At 46.0% G+C, this 25450-nt stretch overlaps 1 protein-coding gene across 3 annotated transcripts in view; it reads left to right on the top strand.

Moving 5' to 3' along the window:
• Positions 1-14177, top strand: part of tyro3 (TYRO3 protein tyrosine kinase) — a 136271-nt gene extending 122094 nt beyond the window's left edge. For 2 of the 3 annotated variants that reach the window (XM_060828316.1, XM_060828315.1), the window contains 6 exons: positions 616-708; positions 3221-3342; positions 6399-6508; positions 10685-10844; positions 12038-12174; positions 13489-14177. In XM_060828316.1, coding sequence (XP_060684299.1) covers positions 616-708; positions 3221-3342; positions 6399-6508; positions 10685-10844; positions 12038-12174; positions 13489-13864 — 998 coding nt within the window. In that variant the 3' untranslated portion in view covers positions 13865-14177. Of the gene's footprint in view, positions 1-615; positions 709-3220; positions 3343-6398; positions 6553-10684; positions 10845-12037; positions 12175-13488 lie in introns of all 3 variants that reach the window. The other variant, XM_060828317.1, reaches the window with a different exon arrangement.
• The last annotated feature ends 11273 nt before the right edge of the window (positions 14178-25450 follow it).

Genomic DNA, 25450 nt, shown 5'->3' with positions numbered 1-25450 from the left:
CCCCCCCCCCCCCCCCCCCCCCCCCCCGGTTATACTCTTGAAGATTGCACCTTAAGTATCGACTTGTAAGCTTTCCACTCTACACATTTGAGTACATGTGACAATAAAGCTCACTCAATTCAATTCCACCCTCTTCCATCAGACAGGAAACACACAAGTTTGAAAACAGGTACCAACAGATTGAAGAACAGCTTCTTCCCCGACTTATGAATGGACTTCTCATACACTAGCACTGACCTTTCTCTGTACCTTTTCTGTCACTGTAGCACTGTATTCTGCAGTCTGTTCTAATGTACTTACGTAAGCTATGATTTGTCTGGGTAGCGTGCAAAACAGTATTTTTTACTGTATTGCTGTACATGTGGCAATATTAAATCAATTCAAATCAAAGCTTTACACAGCACTTCAGAAGCAGTCTCACCACCACTCTATTACATTAGTGTAACCTCCCCAAGTTTAGACTTTTGTATCAAAGGGTATGGATTGCAGGTGGGTAAACAGAGTTAAGCCACATGTCAGTTTAGGTCAACTTGACTTGCAGAGCTGGTACCCAGGATTGTATTGTTTGTTACTCACTTCTGTTCCAATGTCACTGGATCTTTGTCCCTCTCTTAGCTGAAATCAATGCGTCTGGAGATATCGAGGAGTTCCTGCGCGAGGCAGCCTGCATGAAGGAATTCAATCACCCAAACGTCATTAAGGTGATTGGTGAGTGTTGCACAGGCTGGCTTATGTACAGAGTTGTCTGGGACGTGGTGGTGGGGTGCGGGATGCAAAATGGGGACAGGGCACACGTCTGACTCCAGACCAGAAATTCAAATCTTGTAGCTCAGGTTCCCGGAGGTTTTGTTTCTGGAATAACTGCACAGAGGCTGCTTCCCGTCACCACGTCACTCTTCCTTTACTTGTGCGCAGTACACTCAGAGTTAGTCCTCAACTGAGGGGACTGGTTATATTGGTCAGTTAAGGCTTTGCTGATTGGCCCAGGTTAAAAACCCAAAGCAAACACTTGATCGTTGATGAAGTCAGTCTGATTCCAATCATGACAGTTTCCATCGCTTTGAGCTCTTTCAGCACAGTGGTAGTGCCCCTACTTCTGAGCCAGGAGGCCCTGGTTCAAGTCCAGTCTCGTCCAGAGATGTGCACAGTAATATACATCTGAGCAGGTTGACTAGAAAATATCTACTGGGAGGCCAGGTTGGAAGACCCATTGGAGAATAGTGCCACCTGATGTTCAGTTCCTTGACCCATGACTTTCAGCCCTTCAGGTCCCAGCTAGGGCCCTTCCAGGAGGTTTCATCACATGACCTCCCGCCTCTACCCAGCCGGTCGTCCTCCCAATCCCATCCTGGGTGTCTGGAGATGTCTGAACTTGGGAGTGCAGTTACTTCCCATCCCGGTTGGGAAGCGTCTCACTTGGTATTACCCAACGGAATGATTCAGTCAAGCTGCCAACATCGAAGCTCTCAAAGGAAAGGGAAGTAACCCGTTTTCTCCTGGCCTTTGCTCACTGCAGAGGTTAGTGACTGGAGAGCCCAGGTCACCCCTGGAGGGGTTCAGCATAGACACCTAATGGGCTGAAATACATTTCATGGGGAAGAGAGTTCCAAAGATTCCTGGCCCACTGAAAGAGTACTACATCTCCTTATCTCTATCTTAATTTGGTGACTGTTTCCACATGTTATGCCATCACTGATCATGCAGTCTACCATAACATGACACTTACCAACTCCTTATACTATACCTCCCTCCTCAGTCTTTCTCTCAATCCCTTCACTATACATCAGCATCTGGTGTCCTTTCAGACTGTACGTTCCAGATCATAGTGACTCGCTACCTGAAGGAATTCTCTCATCTCCCCTCTGTTTTTTTTTCAGTCTGTGTCCTCTGGGACTGACTCTCTGCCACTGGGACATTTTCTCCTTGTCTAATCCCTCTTACCTTTGAAAGGGAACGGTTCCAGCTTGTCCAGTCTCTCCATGGAGCTGAATTCTCTCATTCCCTACTGTAGTGTAATGGGTTTGGAAGGGTTAATGGCTGGTCCAGTGTAAGAAACATCTCCCAGTGTGACAGATTGTTAGAGAGAGAGAGAAAAACAGCATGCCTTCTGTAGGGTCCGTCATATTTTGGTGAAGATCTATGTAGTTATTGAGTATTGAGAAATACACTAGTCAGTGTGCACATCTATCGAAGACTCAGTAACCTCTTTGCGTTAGACCAACCAAACATACAACACTTGACTCTCCAAGAGTGGCTAGCCTGTGGAATTCTCTGCCACAAAGCTTGGTCGAGGCCAAAACGTTTGAATGCTTTCAAGAAGGAGTTAGATCTAGTTCTTAATTTATTGTTTAAATTCATTGATGGGATGATGGTGTTGCTGGCTAGGCCCAGCCTTTACTGCCCATCCATAATTACCCCAGAGGGCAGTTAAGAGCCAACCACATTGCTGTGGGTCTGGAGTCACGTGTGGGTCAGACCAGATAAGGATGGCAGTTTCCTTCTCTGATGGGCGGCATGGGTGGCTCAGTGGTTAGCACTGCTGCCTCACAGCGCCAGGGACCGGGTTTGATTCTATCCTCAGGTGACTGTCTATGTGGAGTTTAAACATTTTCCCAGCGTCTGCGTGGGTTTCCTCTGGGTGCTCCGGTTTCCTCCCGCAGTCTAAAGATGTGCAGGTTTGGTGAAATTGCCCATAATGTTAGGTGTATTAGTCAGAGGGAAATGGTTCTGGGTGGGTGACTCTTCAGAGGGTCGGTGTGGACTTGATGGGCCAAAGGGCCTGTTTCCACACTCTAGCGAATCTAATCTAAATGACATTGGTGAACTAGATGGGTTGTTCTGACGAGCAACAATGGATTTGTGGCTATCATTAGACTCTTAATTCTAGATTTTATTTTGTGTGAGGAGAAAGCAGGAACAGACAATTGAGTTGGATGATCAGCCAGGGTCATATTGAATAGCACAGCAGCTGAATGGTCAACTCCTGCTGCTCTTAACATCTGAGTGTGGTGCCCAGAAGTGAACACAATAGCCCAGCCAAGGCTTAATCAGTGATTTATAAAGGTTCAGCCTGACACCTTTGCTCGTTTTAATATGGCTGGATGGATAAAGCTGAGAATCAGTTTTCTTAACTGGTATTGGCATCCAAGTATCATGTAACGTAGCATCTCCAGGTGCTGAAGTGTAACCAACCCCCCCAGATTACCTTTCTCTTTCCCAGGAGTGAGCCTCCAGAGTCGAGCCCATCGCCGGCTTCCCGTCCCCATGGTCTTGCTGCCCTTCATGAAACACGGAGACCTTCGCACCTACCTTGTACTGTCCCGGCTTGGAGACCAGCCAGTGGTAAGTCAGCGACTCACTTCGGAAACTCCCGAGTGGCCAAAGCGATGGCCTACCCCGTTACTGATTTGCCAGCGAGATTAAAGAAGGGCGAGTCTGCTCAGTGAAGGCCCAGGGCTAGAAGTGACTGTGTGCTGTACACTCCACCCTGGCCTGCTCCCAGTCAGCTGACCCCAAACTGTTGAGCTGAACCATTGGCTTCAGTAAGTCCTGATGCTAAAAGGGGCAGCTGACTGCTGACCCCATACCCGTGTCCCTCCCCCACCAGGGAATATGGATAGGGAGCCCTCAGGCTTGATTATGCCACCTCCTGCAGTGGGATAGTGAGCTGTCACTCTGCATACATGTGGCTAACATAGAGATGAGGAGCAGTGAAGTTTTGCCTCGGTGAGTGCTGACAAGATAACAATATTTGTCCCAAATGCCGACCTCAAACTAGTAGCCACTGACGGCAGATTCCCCTCGATTACAGGGAATTCATTCCAATAATATTCCTCTTCAAGTGAGCATCAGGAGTGGCAGGCTGTGGGTGAATCCTCCCAGTGGCATGGATTCCTCACCATTTGTCTTGGAGAAGTATGTTCTGGATTCTGACACCACTGAGCGTTCAGTGAGCTCCAGAGTGATATCGCACCCGGATTGCTATCGCACTCAGATTGCTTAAAGGGGCAGCTTCTGCAAGATGAAGCAATCAGGAAAATCCCTTGTCTATTGGCAACCATAACCATGTTGCCGAACATTGTTGATAAGATGTGCCTTTGGCATGTTGCCGTGGAGACTCTCACGGCACTAAGCTCCTCTCCTCTTGAAACATTACAAAGCCCCAGCTTGATTTTTTTGTGATGATGTTTTTGGAGGGTGAAGCTGGTTTTGGTGGTATCAACGGTTGAGGGAGTCCAGTAAAACAGATTGACTTTGGGCCCGTCTCGTGCTCATGGTGAAGACAGTTTGCCCCTATTCAATTGTATGCATTATCCCCTTAATAGGGAACTCATTTTTAAGTCTGTGTTGGACGTTGATGTCTGCTTTCGTTTGAACTGTCTTAGTGAATTCACATTGTTGCTGTTGTAAATGTCACTTGGGCGACTGCTTCCTGTGATTCTGGTCAGCAGTTCACTTGGGAGCATGTATGGAATTACTGTGTAACTCTATTTGTGACACACTTATCTGTGTCCCACCTTGTGATACTGTCTTACTCTCCCTGTCTTCATTGCTGATCCCTCTTTCTCACTCTCTACTTTGTGTCCTTGGCGATTTTATTCTCTCTGCCGTTTTTAACAATAAAAATTGATCACGCCTGCATTACCTTTCTGTACCTTAGTTGGAATTGTCTCTGTTTCTTCCCATTTGTGCCCAGCTACTGATGAGTCCATGTTTCTCTCTCTCTCCTCTTTTAAACTTCAAACTAACGAATTGAAGGCCTTTGCCTAGATACCTCTGCAGCTGCTGATTTGCTCAACCATCCCCTCACCCCTCCACATGTCTTCTCTTCCATCTTTGTTAGTTTCCTTGGTGTGGCAGCCATCTTTGCTCCCTCCAGTCCATGGGACACAAACCCGGGTATCGTCTGGTCCACAAGTGTTTTCTCCTTCAATTTCCTGTCCTGCCCAAATTTGATCCTGGCTTTGATGGCCTCTGTCAAATGCAGATCGGTGCAATGGGTGGTGATTCATGGAGGTGACGGGCATTTCACCAGGACAGCTCCATCTTGCCTCGTTTTCGCAGATCCCCATTGGTGACCCTTTGCCTGGGTGATGAAATCCCACTGCGGTGCCCCCTTCAAGAGCTGCAGGTCATTGCGGGAACACCCATGACTGCTGTGAGCAGTGCAACCAGAGGAGACTCAGGATAGCCAAGGAACCTGAGCCTCCGTCGTGTGATGGTGGGACAGGGTTTACGGGAGATGGGATGGGAGTCATTGGCAAGGGCAGGGGCAAGGCTCCACCATTTCCTTGATAATCCCTGGTTGTGGTTTGCTTTTCAGTCTCCCTTCATTGTGATGTTCCTCCGGTTGAGAATTAGGCAGGCTGACTATGGGCCTGGAGGTAGGGTCTGTGACTGGAGTAAAATAATGCTCTTTCTATCTTCAAGGAAGGGTAGTAAGTTCTGCCTGTTATCCCTGAGAGGTTACTGTGTTCTTTTCTTCATCTTGGCTTGCGCAAACCTTTTTGCCCCACTCCATTGTGGCGAGAAGTGTAAGGTGTTTCCCTGTTACCAAGTCGTGGATTATCCATTCCACCGTTTTCCCTCTTCCTCCCCAAGCCAAGCATCTGCCCTGAGCAGATTGTGCACATCGCTTTGCCTCCTTCTTGTCTTCCCCGTGTATCCTTATCTCCTCTCTGTCTGGTGCGGACCCAATGACTCCGTTTCTCACCATGACGATTCTGTAACTTGGCCCGAGCCCACCCTAGTCTTCACCCATTTGCTGGTGTGGGTATCTATTGACCTCTGACCTCCCAATGTTTTCCAGAGCAGCCTTGCCTACCCCACCAGACATCTCCTTTGGCCTGTCCGATACTTTGCTGCCCATCTGCTATTCCTGTCCCACTAACCATCAGCCCCTGTTCTCCCAAGACTAGCGACAACTCTCCATCTTTCATTTCAATTCCTTCAGTCATTTTTATTTTGCTTCTTCCTGCCAGCCTACCACCCCATAGTCTCTTGTTCTCAGTCTTCACATGTGTCCTTCACTCACGTCCTTTAGGGGAGGAAACTGCCATCCTTACCTGGTCCGGCCTACATGTGACTCTAAACCCATGGCAACATGGTCCACACCTCTGGGGCAATTAAGGATGGGCAATAAATGCTGGCTGACATGAATAAAAGCAAGCCATGTGCCAGAAAAAAGTTACTGAATTGGCAGCAAAGTGCTTTAAGACATCCTGTGGTCATGAAACACGTATGTAAATGCAACACTTTTAATTTTGTTCAATCATCGCTTTCTGAAGCACCTCAGGATATCTCATCCTATTTGCTCCCTTGTGCCTGGGGAGGTTTGTATTGTGTTTCCATCTTCCCAGTTGCTGATATTCTTTCTTGCTGTCTCTCTCTCTCTCTAGGACATCCCCCTACCAATCCTCCTGAACTTTATGATTGACATTGTGAAAGGGATGGAGTATCTCAGCAACAAGAACTTTGTCCACAGGGACCTGGCCACACGCAACTGCATGTACGTGAGCACATGGACGGCCTTTCCTTGTTCCGTCATGGGATGTGAGCATTTATTGTCCATCTCTCATTGCCCTCGAGAAGGCGGTGGCGAGTTTGAGTTTGCTTTCTTGTTGTCACCTGTACTGAGATACAGTGAAAATTGTTGTTTTATGTGTTATACAGGCAGATTGTACCATACAAAGTGCACCAGGGCAGCAGAGAAGGTGCACAGAGAGAGTGAGAGATCAGAATTAATATTTGAAAGGTCCACTCAAAATGGTGGGCAAGATGCTGTTCTTGAATCCATTAGTGTATTCAAACTTTTATGCCTTATACTCATTTTGGTCGGACATTGAGTCCTTGATTCTTGGTGAGTCAATCTGCTGCACCTCTGGGAGTGGGTGTCCATTCCTTGGTGCAGTGAAGGGTGAGAGAGGACCTGATAGAGGGGTGTGAGATTATGAGGGGCATTGATAGGGTGAATCGAAAGGCAATTTTTCCATTAGTAGAGGGGTCAAGGTAACCAAGGGGGCATAGCTGTAAGAGTTAAATAGCTAAGAGGAGAGTTGAGGAGAACTATTTTCGCTCAGAGGGTGGTGGGAGTCTGGAACTCACTGCCTGAAAGGGTAGTTGCCTAGTTCTGTGCTATAAGTGACTGTGAATCTGTGTGGTGAGGGTGTATCACACTGCCCTCAGGGAGGGAATGCCAGGACTCTGAAGGAATGCTACTGTATTTCCGAATCAGGATGATGAGTGACTCAGAGGGGAACTTGCAGGAGCTGATGTATCTGCACCCCTTGACCTTCTGGTTGGTAGTGGTTGTGGGTTTGGAAGGTGATATGGGAGGTGCCTTGGCATGTTCTGAAGTGTGTTCTGTAGGTAGTACACACGCACTAGTTGTGGGGTGGCACCAGTTAGCTCAGTTGGCTGCACAGCTAATGTGTGATCACAACAGCATGGCATGATCCCCCTTTTAATTGAAGTAGATTCAGGGCTTACCTCCTTGTAGTAAAGATCATGCCATTTTGCATAGGGTATGGTAATAATCACTAAGATCTACCTTTGTGCAGAGAACTCAAGAGAGAGTAATCCTATTTGGTAGCTTCGCCAAGTTCACACCTCATTCTTAGATGTGCCTGGTACTGCTCCTGGCAGCACGTTTCATTGAGCCAGGGTTGATCCCATGCTTTGATGGTCATGGTAGAATGGGGGATATGCTGGGCCATAAGGTTACACATTGTGCTGGAGTACAATTCTGCTGCTATTGATGGCCCAGGCACCTCATGGATGCCCAGTCTTGGGTTGCTGGATCTGTTTTAAACTATTCTTCTTAAACTGGGACTTTACTTCACAAAGACGGTGCAGTGGTCTCTCCGACCAATACTATCCAGGATTGGTACACCGGTGACAGGTGGATTGGTGAGGGCTGGATCCAATGGGTTTTTCCATCTTGTTGATTCCCTCAGTATTTGCCTAGACCCAGTCTGGTGGATAGATCCTTCAGGGATCATCCCATTACAGTGCTACGAAGCTGCTCTTGGTTACGGCTCTTGAAGCTCTCCATTCAGAGTAGACTATTTGCTGCTTTTCTGCCCACACTGCTTCTTCAACAACAGAGGGACAGATCACTGAAGGAGGCTGATAGTTGGTGATCAGCAGCAAGTTTGCTCGTTGGCATTTGGCCTTGCAGCATAAGATTTAGGGTCAACGTTGAGGACTCCCAGAAGAACTCTGAGAATATGAGTAGACTGTTGTTTGACTAGACTGAGGGACAAGACTTTTAACTTTGACATAGGTCCCAAAGTTTTGTGAGGAGGACTGTGAGGGCAGGTTGGACTGGGCGTGCCTTTGCTGTGCCTAGGAGGTCTGTCTGATTTTTGCCTTATTCACATTTTCTGTTCTGTACAATGGAGCATTTACTAGTCATAGAGTCAGAGGGATGTACAGCCTGGAAACAAACCCTTGGGTCCAATTCGTCCTAGCTGACCAGATATCCTTCTTAGAGGGCAGTTAAATTGTAAAATACATTATTGTGAATCCAGACCCACATGTGGACCAGGCCAGGTGAGGCTTCCTTCCAGAGCTAGTTTTAGAAGTGGTGATTGAGACCAGGAGGTGGAAGTGCTGCTTTCATTTTCAACAGATCCAAGGTTTGCAGAAAAAGAAGGGAGCAGGGAGGAAACCTGAACTGAGCTGTACCATTTGAACTTAGTTTTGAGTTCAAACAGACCCCATTTTGCCTTAATTCTGTAGTGAGAGAGTCACAAATTTAAGGAGTAGATGCAAAGGCTATTGGGTACAAAAGGTCTGTTTGAATGTCATTATCTGAACTTGTATAAAGTTTTTGCTGTTCAAACATGGAAAGGGGAAAAAAAAACAAATTAAGCCGACAATGAGAGTTATAACAAACTCTCCTTGATTGACAGGCCAGCTGGTTTAGCTTATTGTCTGCCAAGCAATTTCAGTAAGAGTTCCAAGTTCACCTTTCTCCAATTTTTATTTGAGAAGAAGGTTTAAAAGAGAAAATGACAGTGAAGAGAGAACTGTGAACAATATCAGCCTGTGCGAGGTCCCAGACGGGAAATTGGTCTGTGGGTGTAGTATGAAGTGAACCTTTTCACGGTGAGCTCAGAGAGGAGAGATAGCAAGGAAAGTAGAGAAATAGGGCAGGGTATGGCTAGGCCAAGGGCATCTTTGAAGGAAGCTTGGGCTGAGGGGACAGAGACAGATGCAGAAGAGGTCTGCCCCCTCAGGTCAGTGTACAAGGTCCCATGTCACTATTGTGATAAAAAGCTAGGGTGCTCATTTTTATTTGTTCACGGGATGTGGGCATCACTGACCAGGTCAGCGTTTACTGCCCATCCCCCATTACCCTGTGGGCAGTTCAGAATTAACCACTTTACTGTTGGTCTGGGGTCACACGTTGGTCAGACCAGGTCAGGGTAGCCGATTTCCTTCCCTTTAGGACCCTAATGAATCAGATGGATCTTTCCGGAAATTGACCGACACAGTTGCTGTTTGGCTGGCTTTCTTCAAATTCCTGGTTTCTATTCAAATTTCACTATGGTGGGATTTGAACCTGTGACCCTGAAATCTTAGCCCGGCGTTCTGGATTACTAGTCCAGTGACATTACTGCTAATGTCTCTCTGGTGCACAAGCCAATATTTATGTCTGAACCAATGTTTATAACAGATTTACTGGTCGCTATCTTATTAGCTGCTTATAAGTGGCTTGCTGAGTACCCATTAACTGGTAACATTGCAACAGTGACCAAAAGTATTTCATTGGCTGGAAAGTCACTTAATATTTTTTGATTGGTTTATTACTATCACATGTACCTAGGTGCAGTGCAAAGTTTTGTTCTGCTTACAGTACAGGCAGATGATACCATACATAGTGTGTTAGGGTAATAGAACAGAGCGAATGTTACAGCTGCAGGGAAGGTGCAGACAGAGCGAGATCAACATTAAATTTGAATTTTGAGAGGTCTGTTCAGAACTCTAATAACAGCGGGGAAGAAGCTGTTCTTGAATCTGTTGGTGTGGTGTTTAAGCTTCTGTATCTTCTGCCCAATGGAAGAGGTTGGAAGAAATTATAACCGGGGTGGGAGGGGCCTTTGATGGGGTCGCTGCCTTCCCCAGGCAGAGGGAAGTATAGATGGAGTCAGTGGCTGGAAGGTGGGTTTGTGTGATGGACTGGGCTGTGTTCATGACTCTCTGTAGTTTCTTATGGTCCTGGGTAGAGTAGTTTCTGTACCAAGCTGTGGTGCATCTGGATAGGATACTTTCTATGGTGCACCAATAAAAATTGGCAAGAATCCTTGTGGACATGCCGAAATTCCTTAGCGTGCTGAGGAAGCAGAGGCGTGGATGTACTTTCCGGACTATCCTATCAACGTAGAAAACAAATGTGGTGATGGCCTGTATCCAAAGAGGACTGGAGAGGAAAGGGTTGGTAGTTAATACTGCAGTTGTATTGAGGTCTGGACGGACTCCATGTGTAATCGGATTGGGGTGCTTTAGGGTACATTGGGTATGAGGTGGGAGCTGTACAATACAAAATGGCTCCTCCTATTCTTGTGTGTGTTTCTGAAATTTAACCTGATTGGCATTACAACTTAGAATTAGAATGACAATCCGATTGTCATTGTGAATTTATTAATGGGGTCACCTCACATCTTCTTGTTCCCTCCAGGCTGGACCAAGATATGCGCGTATGTGTGGCAGACTTTGGCTTATCACGCAAGCTGTACAGTGGTGATTACTATAGGCAAGGTAGCACCAGCAAGCTGCCCGTTAAATGGATTGCCCTGGAGAGTTTGGCAGATAACGTATACACAGTTCACAGTGATGTGGTACGTACTAATTCTGTGCCTGTATGACAGATCTTCCCAAAATGGGGCTCAGCATAGAATCCCTACTTTGTGCGAACTGGCCATTTGGCCCAACACCAATCCTCCAAAAGAGAAACCCACCTAGACACATTCCCCTATTGTGTTCCATTTACGCCTGACTACTGCACCTAACCTACACATCCTTGAATACTATGGGCAATTTAGCATGGGCAATTCACCTAAGCTGCACATCTTTGGATTGTGGGAGGAACCCTGGAGCAAACCCGTGCAAAGATGGGGAGAATGTGCAAACTGCAGACAATCACCCGATGCTAGAACCGAACCTGGGTCCCTGGTGCTGTGAGGCGGCAGTGCTAATCACTGAGCCATTGTAGAGAGAGAGAGAGAGAGAGAGAGCAAAAAGTTAATGTTTCAAGTCTAAAATGGCTCTTTGGAACTGAATAAAAAGGTCCAAAGTGTTTTATACCATAGGACAAGGTGGGGAAGAGCAACTTGAACAGGAGGGAAGGTCAGGGGAAAGTTAGTGGGCAAGGTCAATTAGAGATAACAGAACAAAGGTTGAAGGGAGTTGTAATGGTTGTAGAGAAGAGAGATGGGGCAAAGTACATGTTAACAGCTGAATACAGGTCAGCTAAAATGAGGCGTGTCATTTGCCATGTGGTTGGCTGCCTTTATCCTGCCTTGTGCTCATCTGAACCTGGCCAGGTCTTGTCAGGAAGCCTTTGTCCTTCCTAATTCTGAGCAGCTGAATTCTGGATCTGAGCTGGGTTTTCCTCTCCACATTGCTTTCCTCACCTTTCCCTACTCTAGAGCCCATCTTGCAGGCCAGCCTTATCCTGCTACATTTTTTGCTGTCATCCATTTAGGTTGTCAATTGTGCAGCCTTACACAGTAGGCCCGGCCATGAAGACTGGACAGCCCCTGACCACATTGTGTGTGTTGTATCCATTCTCAGGCTTTTCCCAGCTGTCTCCTCCTCCTCCTGGCCCCATTGAAGTCTGAGTCTGTCAGCGAAAGGTGCCGTGAGGAAGCAATTACGTGAGCACTCAGGGTGATGCTAGAGTGGAGCAGGATGGGAACTTCCCATTGACCTGGAGCCATCACTGGACTCCAGAAGGGTAAGGGGTGGATACTAGGTGGTAGGGTGTCTGACGTGCGTCATTTCTGTTTGTTTATTCACACTCTGATTCCAGTGGTCATTTGGAGTCACCATGTGGGAGATCGCAGCTAGAGGTCAAACCCCGTACCCAGGAGTGGAGAATGCGGAGATTTATGACTACCTCATCCGAGGGCACAGGCTGAAGCAACCCCCAGATTGCACTGATGAACTGTAAGTAACAATCCTGCTGACTGAGCTGGAAATAGAGGGACGGATTTTCAGAAACAAGGACACCAAATCCCTTTGGCCTATAAACCTGTGCCTGCTAATCTACATTGGCTTCCCATTTATTTCACAAGGGGAGGAGGATTGAGGCGAGCAAGCACTGAATTTTATTTTATGAACACAAAACGCTGCCGAGTCTCAGCAGGTCTGCCACCATCTGTGGAGAGTAAAACATTGCGAGTCCGGATTTGTGTTTCGAAATTCTAGCGCCCACAGTATTTTGCTTTAACTTAATTGTACTAAATGGGGCAGTATTTCTTTTGATAAAGGTAGATCCATCCAATAATTCCATTCAATAGATGGATTTGCAGCAGTGGGGACTTGGTAACTTTATGCACAAGGCCCAAGTATCTTATTAAAGTGGCTGCAGGACATAAAAATGAATCCATGACAATACCATCAAGAAGGGCAAGGGCAGCACCATCATCAACAAGCCACTCAGCAACTTGACTTGCAACGATCTTACCGTTCCTTCACTGTTGCTGAGTCAAAATCCTGGACCCTGTTTTCCTATGGGTGTGACTACATCCCAAGGATTGCACTGGTCAAGAAGACAGCTCCCACATCTTCTCAAAAGCACTGAGAGATGGAGAATAAATGGTGGCCTAGCTAGCAATAACTATATGCTGTGAATGAATAAATATGAAACACGTTTCACTAGTTATGCTATCACACAGTAGGCTGAATGGCCTACTCCAATACCTAAGTCTCTTCCTTGTAACTTGCTAAAGGTAGAGTCTTAGAGATGTACAGCAGGGAAATGGACCCTTCAGTCCAACTCATCCATGCCGACCAAGTACCCTTAATTAATCTAGTCCCCATTTGCCACCATTTGGCTCCTATCCCTCTAAACCCTTCCTATTCTTTTACCCATCTAGATACCTTTTAAATGCTGTAATTGGACCAGCCTCCACTACTTCCTCATTCCATACACACACGACCCTCTGTGTGAAAATGTTGCCCCTTAGGTCCCTTTTATATCTTTCCCCTCTCACCCTAAACCTATGCCCTCTAGTTCTGGACTCCCCCACCTCAGAGAAAAGACCTTGTCTTATTTATCCTATCCATGCCCCTCGTGATTTCATAAATCTCTATAAGGTCACCCCTCAGCCTCCGATGCTCCAGGGAAAACAGCCCCAGCCTATTCACACTCTCTCTATAGCTCAAATCCTCCAACCCTGGCAACATCCTTGTAAATCTCTTCCTAAAGCTGAGTGACATTGTTGTTAAGAACGTGTTAATGTTTTTGTGTTATGGCAGGTACAAGCTTATGCACAAGTGTTGGCACACTGACCCCAAGCTTAGGCCCTCCTTTGAATCATTGAGGATATCGCTGGAAAGCCTCTTAATGGGCCTCTCTACCGTCGCAGAGACAGAGCAACATCTCTACATCAACTTACAGGAAGGGGCAGGAGCTACTGCGTCCAATCAAGGCTGCAGCATGGCCTGCTGGGAAGTGGATGGTCAGAGTGCGGACAATATGGAGGTCTTGGCTATTTCAGACACCGCTGACTATCGCTACGTGACTGCTCCTCTGGGTTTCATGGAAGACAGAACAGAGGAGACCCCGGCAAATGAGTCGGAAGATCCGGTTCAGGACAGGCCACTGGAAGATGAAGTCACAATAAATCTTTAGCAACAGCAAAATTAAATACTGAGCAGTGCAATAATGAAACTGAGGGGGTTCCTCTCAGCTGTGCCTTGGTACCACACACGGGTCGAACACTTGTAGGTTACCACCCTCACTGGGATCCAGATCCAAAAAAGGACCTTTGAGATTTCAACAAGAACTGGAGAAAACAGTTTATTTATATCTCTTTGAGGATCAAATGTCGTTTGCTGGACAGATTTCCGTGCATTTTCTTTTGATCTGAATTTAAACTCGAAAGTTCTTTTTTAAAAATTGTTCTCATTGCGCAGGCAACTTGATTAAAGGTGCAATGATTTTAGATGTTGGCTCGATTGTCAAGGCTGCTGTCGGGCTTTAGAAAGGAGCACAACTTCAGATAAAGGGATGACCAGACCGTATTGTCATTAAATAGGCTCATGTATTCGTACCAACATATTGGCATTAATTGTTAAGCCAAAACAAAAAAAGATTGAGGCAGCATGGTGGCTCAGTGGTTAGCACTGCTGCCTCACAGCATCAGGGCCCCAGGTTCAATTCCAGCCTCAGGCGACTGTCTGTGTGGAGTTTGCATGTTCTCTGTGGTTTCCTCCCATAGTCACAAAGATGTGCAGGTCAGGTAATTTAGCCATGCTAAATTGCCCGTAGTGTTAGGTGCATTAGTCAGGGGTAAATGTTGGGGAATGGGTCTGGGTGGGTTGCTCTTCAGAGGGTCGGCGTGGACTTTGTTGGGCCGAAGGGCCTGTTTCCACACTGTAGGGAATCTAATCTAATTTGCATTTATGTCGCACTTTTTTCACTCATTGGGTGTCTCAAAGTGCTTTCCAAGTGAGAAGTGCTTTTGAAGTGTTGTAATGTAGGCTTTGTGGTGACACAGTACGCTCCCACAAGCAGCAATAATCGGCTTTTGTGAGTTTATGGGAATAACATTGGCCAGGATCCCAGGGACGGAATCATTTACATCCAGCCAAGTGGTCAGCTGGGATCTTGGTTTAATGTCACATCTGAAAAACAGTCCCTCTGACTGTGCAGCACACCCTCGGTACTGCACTGGGTTTCACCCTGGATTATTGGACTCAGTACTGGAGTGGAACTTGAACGTGTAATCTTGTGACTCGGATATGAGAGTACGATCGCTGAGACACTACCAGCTGACACTTGCTTTTGTTTTGAACCTCACAGCCATTGCACACTGTGGTTTAGAAAATGTCCCATAAAAGGCAGTGCAACCATAACTAGATTGTCTGTCTTGTTGTTTTAGAGATTTATGTCAGCCAGAATGTCTTTGAGTAATGCCATGAAATCCTTTGTGTCCACTTGAAATGGGGTCTCGTATTGTTCAAAAGATGGTACTGCTGACAATGCAGCACTTGTTCCGTACTGCGCTGGAGTGTCAGCCTAGATTTTCTGTTTTGAGCCCCATGTCTGTCTTTCAAACTCAGAAATGACATGGCTACCCTCTGAGCGTCGAATGACACCACTGTGTTAATATGAACCCCCTTGTACCTTGGTGCATCTGTGTTAAACTGTGTTGTTTTAACCCATAGATGATTCATGGAGAATCTGTCTGTGTGGAGTTTGCACGTTCTCCCTGTGTCTGCGTGGGTTTCCTCCTTCAGTTCAAACATGTGGGGGTTAGATTGATTGGCCATGCTAAATTGCTGTGTAGTGTCCAGGGATGTGCAGCCTAGGTGGATCAGCCATGGGAAATGCAGGGGATAGGTTGGGGGGGCTAGGTCTGGGTGGGTTGCTCCTTGGATGTTTGGTGCAGACTTGATGGGCCGAATGATCTCTTTCCGCACTGTAGGGATTCAATGAATCTATAACGACTATCGCACCAGAAATCAAGGGGGACACGTAACAAATCTTAATTCATCACCTTTTCAACCATTAATAACAAGTGATATAAACAAAGAAATTAAAAATTCAGAGATTCCAGTGAAAAGAATTATAATCTAAACTAAGAGAGCTCACTGTGTTCTTCAGCAATACCTTCCAAACATACACCTACCCTGACAGGAACTTGCCTCTAAAATTCACGCATAATGCTGATTTGGAAAGACTCTGCTGTTTGCCTTCACTGTTACCGGATCAAAGTTATTGGAACTTACTAGTAAAGTGTGGGTATGTGTGCTTTGCTTGTACAGGACACAGATGAGGCCTCTTCTGGAGTACTGTGTCCATTTCTGGTCACCCAGTTATAAGAAGGATATTATTAAGCTGGAGAGGATTCAGAAGAGATTGACCAGGATGTTGCCAGGTTTGGAGGGTTTGAGTTTTTGAGTTATGGAGACGGATAAGCTTGGATTTGGTTCACTGGAGTGTAGGAGGTTGTGAGGTGACCTTATAGAAATTTATAAAATAATGAGGGGTGTAGATAGAATTAATAATAGTTGTCTTTTCCCTAGGATGGTGGCTTTCTAGACTAGGGAACATATTTTTAAGGGGAGAGGAGAAAGATTTAAAAAGGACATGAGGGACAACATTTTTACAAAGAGAGTGGTTCATGTGTGGAATAAACTGCCAGAGGAAATGATGGGTGCAGGTACAGTTATAATGCTTAAAAGACATTTGGATTAGTACATGAATAAGAAATATTTGGAAGGATATGGGCCAAGCGCAGGAAGGTGGGACCCGTTTATTTGGGATTATGGTCAGCATGGACTGGTTGGACTGAAAGGTCTGTTTCCATGCCGTATGACCATGTTGTCTCTTCCCATCATCACCTCAGTGTAGGGATGGGTAACAAATATTGATTTCCTCACCCCATCCCAAGGAAAAAGATTAACTGAATGGTTTTCTGTGGTGTGGGAGGTGAGCATGTTGATATTGCTTTTAGTCCTCCACCCAGCCTAAGCCCTGTAGGTTGCTGCAATCACTTGATTCCAAGAGATGTAGTCTTATAAACAGAGTGGTCATGAATCTGAATTCAGGTCATCACTTGCGTAGTTCTACATTTTCCAAGCAATTTGGGATTCTTTCAAGAATCTTAATTCTGTTACCCAATGTTTTGCACGTACAATGGTACAATAACACCCATAGCATATTCGAACCATAGAATCCCTACAGTATGGAAGCTGGCCATATGGCCCATTGAGTCAGCACTGACCCTCCAGAGAGCATCTCATCCCTGTAACCCTGCATTTCCCATGGCTAACTTACCCAGCCTGCATGCCATGGGCTATTTAGCATGGCCAATCCACCCCCTGACCTGCACATCTTTGGACCACCTGTGGGAGGAAGCCAGAGCACCTGGAGGAAACCCACCCGGACACAGGGAGAATGTGCAAACTCCACACAGTTGCCCGAGGCTGGAATCAAACTGGGTCCCTGGTGCTGTGAGGCAACAATGCTAACCACTGAGTCACTGTGCCATCCACTGTTGCATCAGTTAACAGATAATAATGCACAGTTTGCCCTTCCTGTTAGTGGTTAATGCACACTAGCTAATGTACATATGGCAATGCAACAATACATAATATAGTCGCTTCTTGAATTTGCACAAATTGCTAATTGGAAGTTGTACCAAATCATAGCTGCCAAGCATCTCCTCAGGCATCGTGCCTAACCTTTCAACAATTCTTGTTCTCTCTACAGTAAGTTCTCAGTTACCAACCAGCTGTTCATTAAATGGCTTCAATGCCCCGATAACTCATGTATATGGGCACGGGAAATCCAAGGGCCTGCTTATTATCCAACGTTGCTAGTTCTGCTGACAGTAACACATCTTGAGAATGTGCTTTGTGCCACAGCTCGTTGTTAAAATTAATGAGCAGGATGAGTGCCAGGGTGTGTTGCCTGCCAACTCTGCTTCCCATTTGAAGATTAAAAATGACACATTTTCCCTGAGCTGTTCCAAATGATAACATTGTCACGGGGTTCAGAGTGGGCTGGTGTACCTTCGCCTGTCTGGATCAGTGAGACCTTCATTGCTTTTAACATTTTCAGTGTGTTTCAGGAACACCCACATTGCCTGCTCTTTCTCTCAGGTCGGTGGTTTCAGTGGCTATTAGTTAGACACCCAGGCAAAAACAAAGTCCTGCCACTGCTGAAAACCTGAAACAAAAGCAGAACTTGCTGGAGAAACTCAGCAGGTTTGGCAGCTTCTGTGGGAAGAAAGCAGAGTAAACATTTTGAGCCTAGAATGACTCTTCGTCAGTGACCTTCATCTGATTGGACTGAAAATGTTCACTCTGGTTACTTGCCACAAATGCTGCCAGACCTGCTGAGTTTCTCCAGCGGTTTCCATAGTTGTTTAGCTATACACCCGGATTTTGTTTTGGAGGGGGTGTGAGCTGTACTTTACAGATGATTATTTAGGAGTACACACTAAGAAATTCTTCAACCGAAACCAACAGTTTGAAATGGCCATTGTCTTCTTGAGTAAATGATGTGGAACTACCGGTGTTGGACTGGGGTGCACTAGGTCAGAAGTCATGTAACACGAGGTTATAGTCCAACAGGTTTATTTGAAAATCAAAAGTTTTCAGAGCCCTGCTGCTTTGTCTGGTAGAGTCTCCACCTGACTAAGGAACAGCCCTAAGAAAGCTTGTGACTTGAAACAAACCCGTTGGACCATAACCTGGTGTCGTGTGACTTCTGTTTTTGAATAAATTATGGTCACTGAGCCTTAACTTATTCTTTTACAAGCTTGTAATGCTGTGATATAAATCATGATTAAAAGCAGTATCTTAGTTCCCCTGATAGTCAGCTGTGAAGAGATACCATCCAGTACAGAATTAGATCATGAGGATGTGAAGCTTCTAAGCTCAGTTTCCATTAGCATATATTGTTGTGTAATAGGTGAATTTTTAGACTATTTTTTAAGGTTAAATTTATGGGGTCAACAATGGATACTACTTTTGAGGGACTGAAATTCAGGCTACAGTCCAAAATACCATATCATCAGCATAAGTCCAATTGATCTCTACATAAATAAAGAAAAAGAGCACAATGAATTATGATAATATCACGTATTCCACCAGCGCTGCTGTTGATGTACATTTTGTTCCATAAATCCGGACGACACAAGATTCTGTACAATAGTAGATGCTTTATTATCAGACAGCTGGCGAGAGATTCGCAATGTCCCCAAAAGTAGTCGTGTGTCTGCTTGTGGTGACACTTAGAGTCATGGAGATGTCCAGCACGGAAACAGACCCTTCGGTCCAACCCGTCCATGCCGACCAGATATCCCAACCCAATCTAGTCCCACCGGCCAGCACCCGGCCCATATCCCTATAAACCCTTCCAAAACAGATACCCATCCAAATGCCTCTTAAATGTTGCAATTGTACCAGCCTCCACCCACTTCCTCTGGCAGCTTATTACATACACGTACCACCCTCTGTGTGAAAAGGTTGCCCCTTAGGTCTCTTTTATATCTTTCCCTTCTCACCCTAAACCTATGCCCTCTAGTTCTGGACTCCCCGACCCCAGACCTTGTCTATTTATCCTATCCATGCCTTTCATAATTTTGTAAACCTCTATAAGGTCACCCCTCAGCCTCCGACGCTGCAGGGAAAACAGCCCCAGCCTGTTCAGCCTCTCCCTGTAGCTCAGATCCTCCAACCCTGGCAACATCCTTATAAATCTTTTCTGGACCCATTCAAGTTTGACAACATCCCTCCAATAGGAAGGAGACCAGGATTGCACGCAATATTCCAACAGTGGCCTAACCAATGTCCTGTACAGCCGCAAGAGGACCTCCCAACTCCTGTACTCAATACTCTGACCAATAAAGGAAAGCATACCAAATGCCTTCTTCACTCTCCTATCTACCTGCGACTCCACACACAAAGGCAGTACCTTTTATAGGAATAATACAAAAAGGCTATAAGTCACATGGTTGATTATCGTTACATTGTTCAAGATGGGCAATTATAATTTTATAAGGCCCGATGAACGTAGATGTCCTGCGATAACAAGTAAATGGATTCCAGGGACTGATTATTGTATTCTTCATGGTCTTGTGTTGATGGGAAGAGATTAAAACTGAAGGGCGTTGCCTGTTCTCAGTGGGGGATTCACATACCGATGCTATTGTGGAGGGGAAGCAAGATAATGGGAGCAGGAGGCAGTTTAACAGGATTGTGGCCCAGGCTATCAGTCTTGTCTGGGGAGGACAAATACCTTTGCCTGAGGCTGCAGAGGAACCCACATGTATGGCTCCAATGGATTCCTTCTCTAAGATTCAGTCAGCCTCCGCCCTACTGAGATGTTCTGTCTCTTCTGTAAGAGGACAGACATGTAATTGATACTGCAGTGAGTCTCTTTGGTAGTGGAATGTTTAACCCTTGAGTCCCCAGTCTGCCTTGAAAGAGAAGCAAAACATGGCACTGATCCCTTTTGTGGCTTTCAAACTTCCTCATTCCCTCCTACTGATCATTCGATGATCAACCAGGTCCCCTCAGAACCTAAAACGAGAACAACAGTGACCATAAGCACTGGAGCACTAGAATGCAGGCGATTACGATTAGTATTGTAATTCTGATATGTACCAGCAGGTTTCCCAGTCATCCAGGAATGCCCCCTAGTGGCCACCGCTCCATGCCATTGTTCAACCCATTGTCAAGAGTTTGGAGAGTCTGGATTTGCTGTGTGATGTGTTTAGAGAGGTCAGTGATGTTCGTGGACTCGTCAGGGATGTAGGTGCAGTACTCCACCCCATCAATAGCACAGGTACCACCCTCCTTGACTAGCAGGAAGCCCAGGACCAAATGATTCTGGAGGGCCACCGTCCTAACTGCAAGTACTCTGCATTAATTTCAGTTAAAGCACGAGTCGTATCATTGGCAACCCTTTCCCACACGGTCCTGAGTTTACAAGGTTCTTGGGCATGTAAATAGATTCCCGTTGGGGAGAGAACATTCCCACTTAGGTGAGGAACCCAATGAGGGACCTTCTGGGTTTCAGGGGTGAGGGTAAGGTATCCAAAACGTGAATGCAGAGTACAACATACCCCATGTAACACGACCCCCATCCTATCAGAGCGAAGCCAGAAACCTGCAAATACAATATGTGCCACTGTAAGCTGTTAATGTGGAAACTGCACCCCCACACCCCCACCAAACCACCACAGCCAGGGAGCAGGGTTATTCCAGAGGCAGTCTGATGTTCTGTTGGAGACAGCAGACCAATCAAATACAAAGAAGCCATATTCTGATAAATTCTGAGTAGGTTTGACCCAGGGGATAGCGAAACAGCACTTACTCATCCCTGCATAAGTACTTTTAGAAGGTTTCCCCTTCCTGCCTGAAACAAATGGTGTCATTGACAGTGTTGTTGAGAACGATAAGGGAGAGAGGTCTATGCAATTGGCTGTAATTAGGTTGACAGCAGTCCCTGAATGAGGTCAGGTTGTACCCTGCAGACTGCCATTCCCGTGGGTCATCGGTATTAGCAAGATTACCGGAAAGGGCTTTGACGCAGTAGCCATTCAGCCACTTCATGCCAGCGAACAGGTACAGGCCACAAAGGGACTCCCCGTACCGAGTGGGGTGGCATGTGGGCACATGCTCAGCAGCGGGTGTCTCTCCCCATTACACAGGCTGTCTAGTAGGCCAGGAGCAAAAAGGGATTATGCATCGGGGTGTCTATTTGAAATCCATTTGTTCCCAAGGACCCATTTCCCAAAGTCACAAGTATGGAAAACATCTTTGTCCTTAATTGGTGTCAGCTTCCACACTGACTCTTTTGCAGTCAGTTCTGTGTATCCACTGAGGGTGCCCTTGTACTTTCACAGCTGTGGGAATGGTCAACAGCACCTGGAATGGTCCTTTCCATCGTAGTCCCAGCTTCTTTCCTTCCCAGTAGACGCGCAAGTAGACGCTGCCGCCAAGTAGGCGGCCTTACAGCCGACTTTCCTGGTTCCTTTGGACTCACAGCAACACCTTGTTATAAAAGGTATGAGGACTGATATGCCAGAGCTGGGTGAGATACATCACTTACAGGGGGACAGCCCTGCAGAGGAACACAGATGAAATCCTCTGGCTCAGCAGGGGGGGTAGTCCCCTTCAAGCAGGTTGTCATTCTCTTGGTAAGCCTGGTGTACCTGCAAATGCAAACTTTGGAGAGTTTTGGTTAGCCCCTGTAGGTACACCCCCACCTCCTCTCCCAAGGTGTTCAGATCCAATCCCTCGGGTAGGAGAGGGTTGGACTATTGCAGGTCCTCCTGGGCTTCCCATAAACCACCTCAGCAGGAAACAGACCGGTTTTGCTTGAAGGGGTAACCTGCATGTGGAATAGGGCCAAGGGTAGGACCTTCAACCAACTTAGGCCTGTTTCCTGTTTTAGCTTCGCCAGCTTATTTTTTTTTAGGGTACCATTTGCTCGTTCCACCACTCCAGCCACTTTTGGGTGGTTAGTGCAGTGGAATTATTGATTTATTGCTAGTTCCCTGCAGATCCCCTGGTTAATTTTAGCCATGACGTGTAGCCCATTGTCTGAGCCTATTGTCTCTGGGAGTCCACAGCAGGGAATTATTTCCCTCAACAATACTTTTACCATTGTTGCAGCCATGGTATCCCTTGTCTGGATTGCCTCAGTCCATCCACTGAAGACATCTACTGTTACCAGCAATACTTATAACATAGTACCCTGGGTAATTCTATGAAGTCTAGTTGTGCCCAATTGAAAGGCCCACCAGGCAAGAGGGTAGCCCCTGAACTGCAAGGCATCCCTTTCCCAGCGTTTGCCTTTTTGCGGATCAAGCCTGCTTTGGCTTGTTTCTCAGCCATTGTTTTGGGAATCAGGGTGCCACCCAGGTTTGTAGCAAAATGCTGACCATTCCCTCCTTGCCTAGATGTGTACAGTTATGTACATAATCCACCAAGATTGGTCAAAGCAAGGAAGGAACACAGATTTGGCCCACAGTTTGGTATGAACATCAAGGGTGCACCCACAGTCTGTGTTCCTCTGCAGGGCTGTCCTCCTGTAAGTGATGTGTCACACCCAGCTCTGGCATATCCGTCCTCATGCCTTTTGTAATGAGGTGTTGCTGTGAACCCAATGGGATCAGGAAAGCGGGGTGTAAGGCTGCCTGGTTGGCAGCGACATCTACTTGTGCGTTGCCCTTGGAGATTCTGTCAGCGGCACCAGTGTGAGCTGAACATTTGGTCACTGCTAGGCAGGACAGTAACTGTGAGGCCTGCAAAAGATTATGTACAAAAGCAGCGTTACTAATGGGTTGCCCCATGGAGGTTAAAAGTCCCCTATGCTCCCATAAGGTGCCGTGGTCATGGGCAACGCCGAAAGCATAGCGAGAGTCCATATAAATATTGGCTGAACTCCCTTCTGCCAGGATACAAACCCGAGTGAGGGCAAACAATTCAGCTTCTGTGCTGACAGTGGAGTCTCAAGGCCTGCACATTCAACCACTTCAGAATGCGTAGCAATCACGTGTCCGGAGCATCGCTGACTTGTGGGTGAAATAAAGGAGCTGCCATTCACATAAAAAGTGAAGTCCGCATGTTCAAGTGGCAGGTCTGTGGTATTCCGGTCCCAATGAAATCCCTCGGTACTGGCTGAAGGTGTGAGGTGATCATGGGACAGCTGAACAAACTCCGTTTGTGTGTGACCTTTCGAGCGCAACTGGGGGTCATTCTGGCCATCCCAGTAATAAATCAGGGCTCTCCTCATCAGTGTCCTGGTGTTCTCAGACCAATCCATGTTACATGTGCGTACCATGTCCGTGACACTCGAGGTGTCCTGTTTGAATCTGTCGTTTCACTCATTGTAAGTGTGGACTGGGCCATTTCTGTCACCCTCGCCCATTTGTTCCTGCCACTTAGTAACCTCTTCTGGTGACAAGATCGTACAACAGAGGGCAAACAGATCCCAGGGTGTGGCATTGTCCATTTGAATTGTGTACCGGACGTATTGGGCAGGTTTATATTTAGCGATCCGGAGCCTGATTCATTATCACGACCATCTCTTGGGGTTTCCACGGGACAGAGACCCTGATAATTGGTGGCTCATCTTCCTCATCTGCCTTGGGGTTCAGTCGCTGTCTTATGAGGAGCATAATTTTGGGAGGTTGAGGGGGGGGAAGGGTGACATGGAGATGGTGAACCCCAATGTGAAAGTAATAGGGTGCCGCTGGTTTCCCAGAGTGCATCTGAACCTGATCAGCTATACAGGTTTTCTGGGGACTTGGGTACAGCAGCAGGGACGGAGTCATAGATGGCTTAACGGGAGGCACCAGTGCACCAGGGTAACATCCCCATTCCCCCTCTATCATTCCCACCCTCCTCAAACAGGGTCGGTATGCCAGACCTGAGAAGTGTTTAGGTTCTCTCTACAGCTTTGTTGCTTTAGCCCCTCTTGTTTATCTTATTCAGCTTTAGCTTCTTTATGCTGTTTCTCCTGTTCCCTTTTTTAAAAAGTCATTAATACATCCAATGTCAACATCTAAGTGATGTATTGCCCCCATACTGTGCAGAAACAGTAGTGTAAAGAATCCCATCAATTAGATTTGTCCTACTCCTAGGCAAGCTTATCGAGTAAAAATAAAAGTGGCTACTGCAATTCAACCTCTTGTTCCGGGGCCAGTGCTTTGCATGAGGAACATAAAGTCTCACTTTCCCTTAGTGGTTCCTCACTTGCTATGCTACCTAACTGGTTCCTCATATTGCCCTAACTTCTGTCACCAGTTGAACATTAATCAATGCAGCCATGCTTTAAAGTAGCCATGAGGCAATGACCCAGATCACTGACAATGTGGAAAGGTATAAAGCTTTGCCAATTAATTAATTAGCTGTGATAATCCAGTTCAGGATAGTACAAATTGTTTTAAAAGATTGAGTAATAAGCATATTTAGTGAGAGATGGAAACTGAACAAGTGACTGGACATTATACTGTGAAGTAATAGGAATGAACAAACAGATTTCAAACTCACAGAAGTGGGTCAAATCTGCTTAGTGTTGTATCTATGAAACTATATCTGGATTGTTCAATTCCATGCATATCACACCCAGCTGACCAAATCACAAGATTTTTCCTAGTGAGTAGCGGTTTAAGAGTCTTCAATATAAACTGGAAATTCATTTAATCAAAATCCAGCGCTATCATGTGGAATGTGCACAGTTTCCAACTCTGAACTCCATTATAATTATCTGGTTCAAGTCTTTCAATTTAAATCCTCAATTTTTTTTTCCCCCCAAGCAGTTCTGTTCAGTCATTGCTCATTTATAATGTCCTAGGCTGTGAACTGACTGTGGCAGCATTAATAAAAGTCTTGTCAAGATGCTTCATATACACAAATAATGACTAATCCAAAGACACGGATATTTATAACAGTCTCTTAACCTTTGTTACATGATTTTTTTTTGCAAGATAATGTTGAACTGCACTTCAGTCCTCAGTGAGGAAGGGACATTGACATAGAATAAAGCAACGACTTGCACTCCATCTTAATATACTTAAAATTAAGTGGAGGTAAATGAGTCTGAAACAAAGATTCAATTCAACCAGTATCATTTTCTGAAAACAATATTGTTGGTTTGGTATATCCATCTTTATTCTCTGTTTTTCAATTTTTTAATCAAACTATACAAAGCTCACTGTAATTCCTCTACTTAATGAACAAATGTTAA

The sequence above is a fragment of the Hemiscyllium ocellatum genome, chromosome 8, assembly GCF_020745735.1.
Source record: "Hemiscyllium ocellatum isolate sHemOce1 chromosome 8, sHemOce1.pat.X.cur, whole genome shotgun sequence".
In the NCBI taxonomy this organism is placed as follows: Eukaryota; Metazoa; Chordata; class Chondrichthyes; order Orectolobiformes; family Hemiscylliidae; genus Hemiscyllium; species Hemiscyllium ocellatum.
The sequence above is the reverse complement of the archived record's forward strand: the minus strand, read 5'-3'. Positions and strand labels throughout refer to the sequence as shown.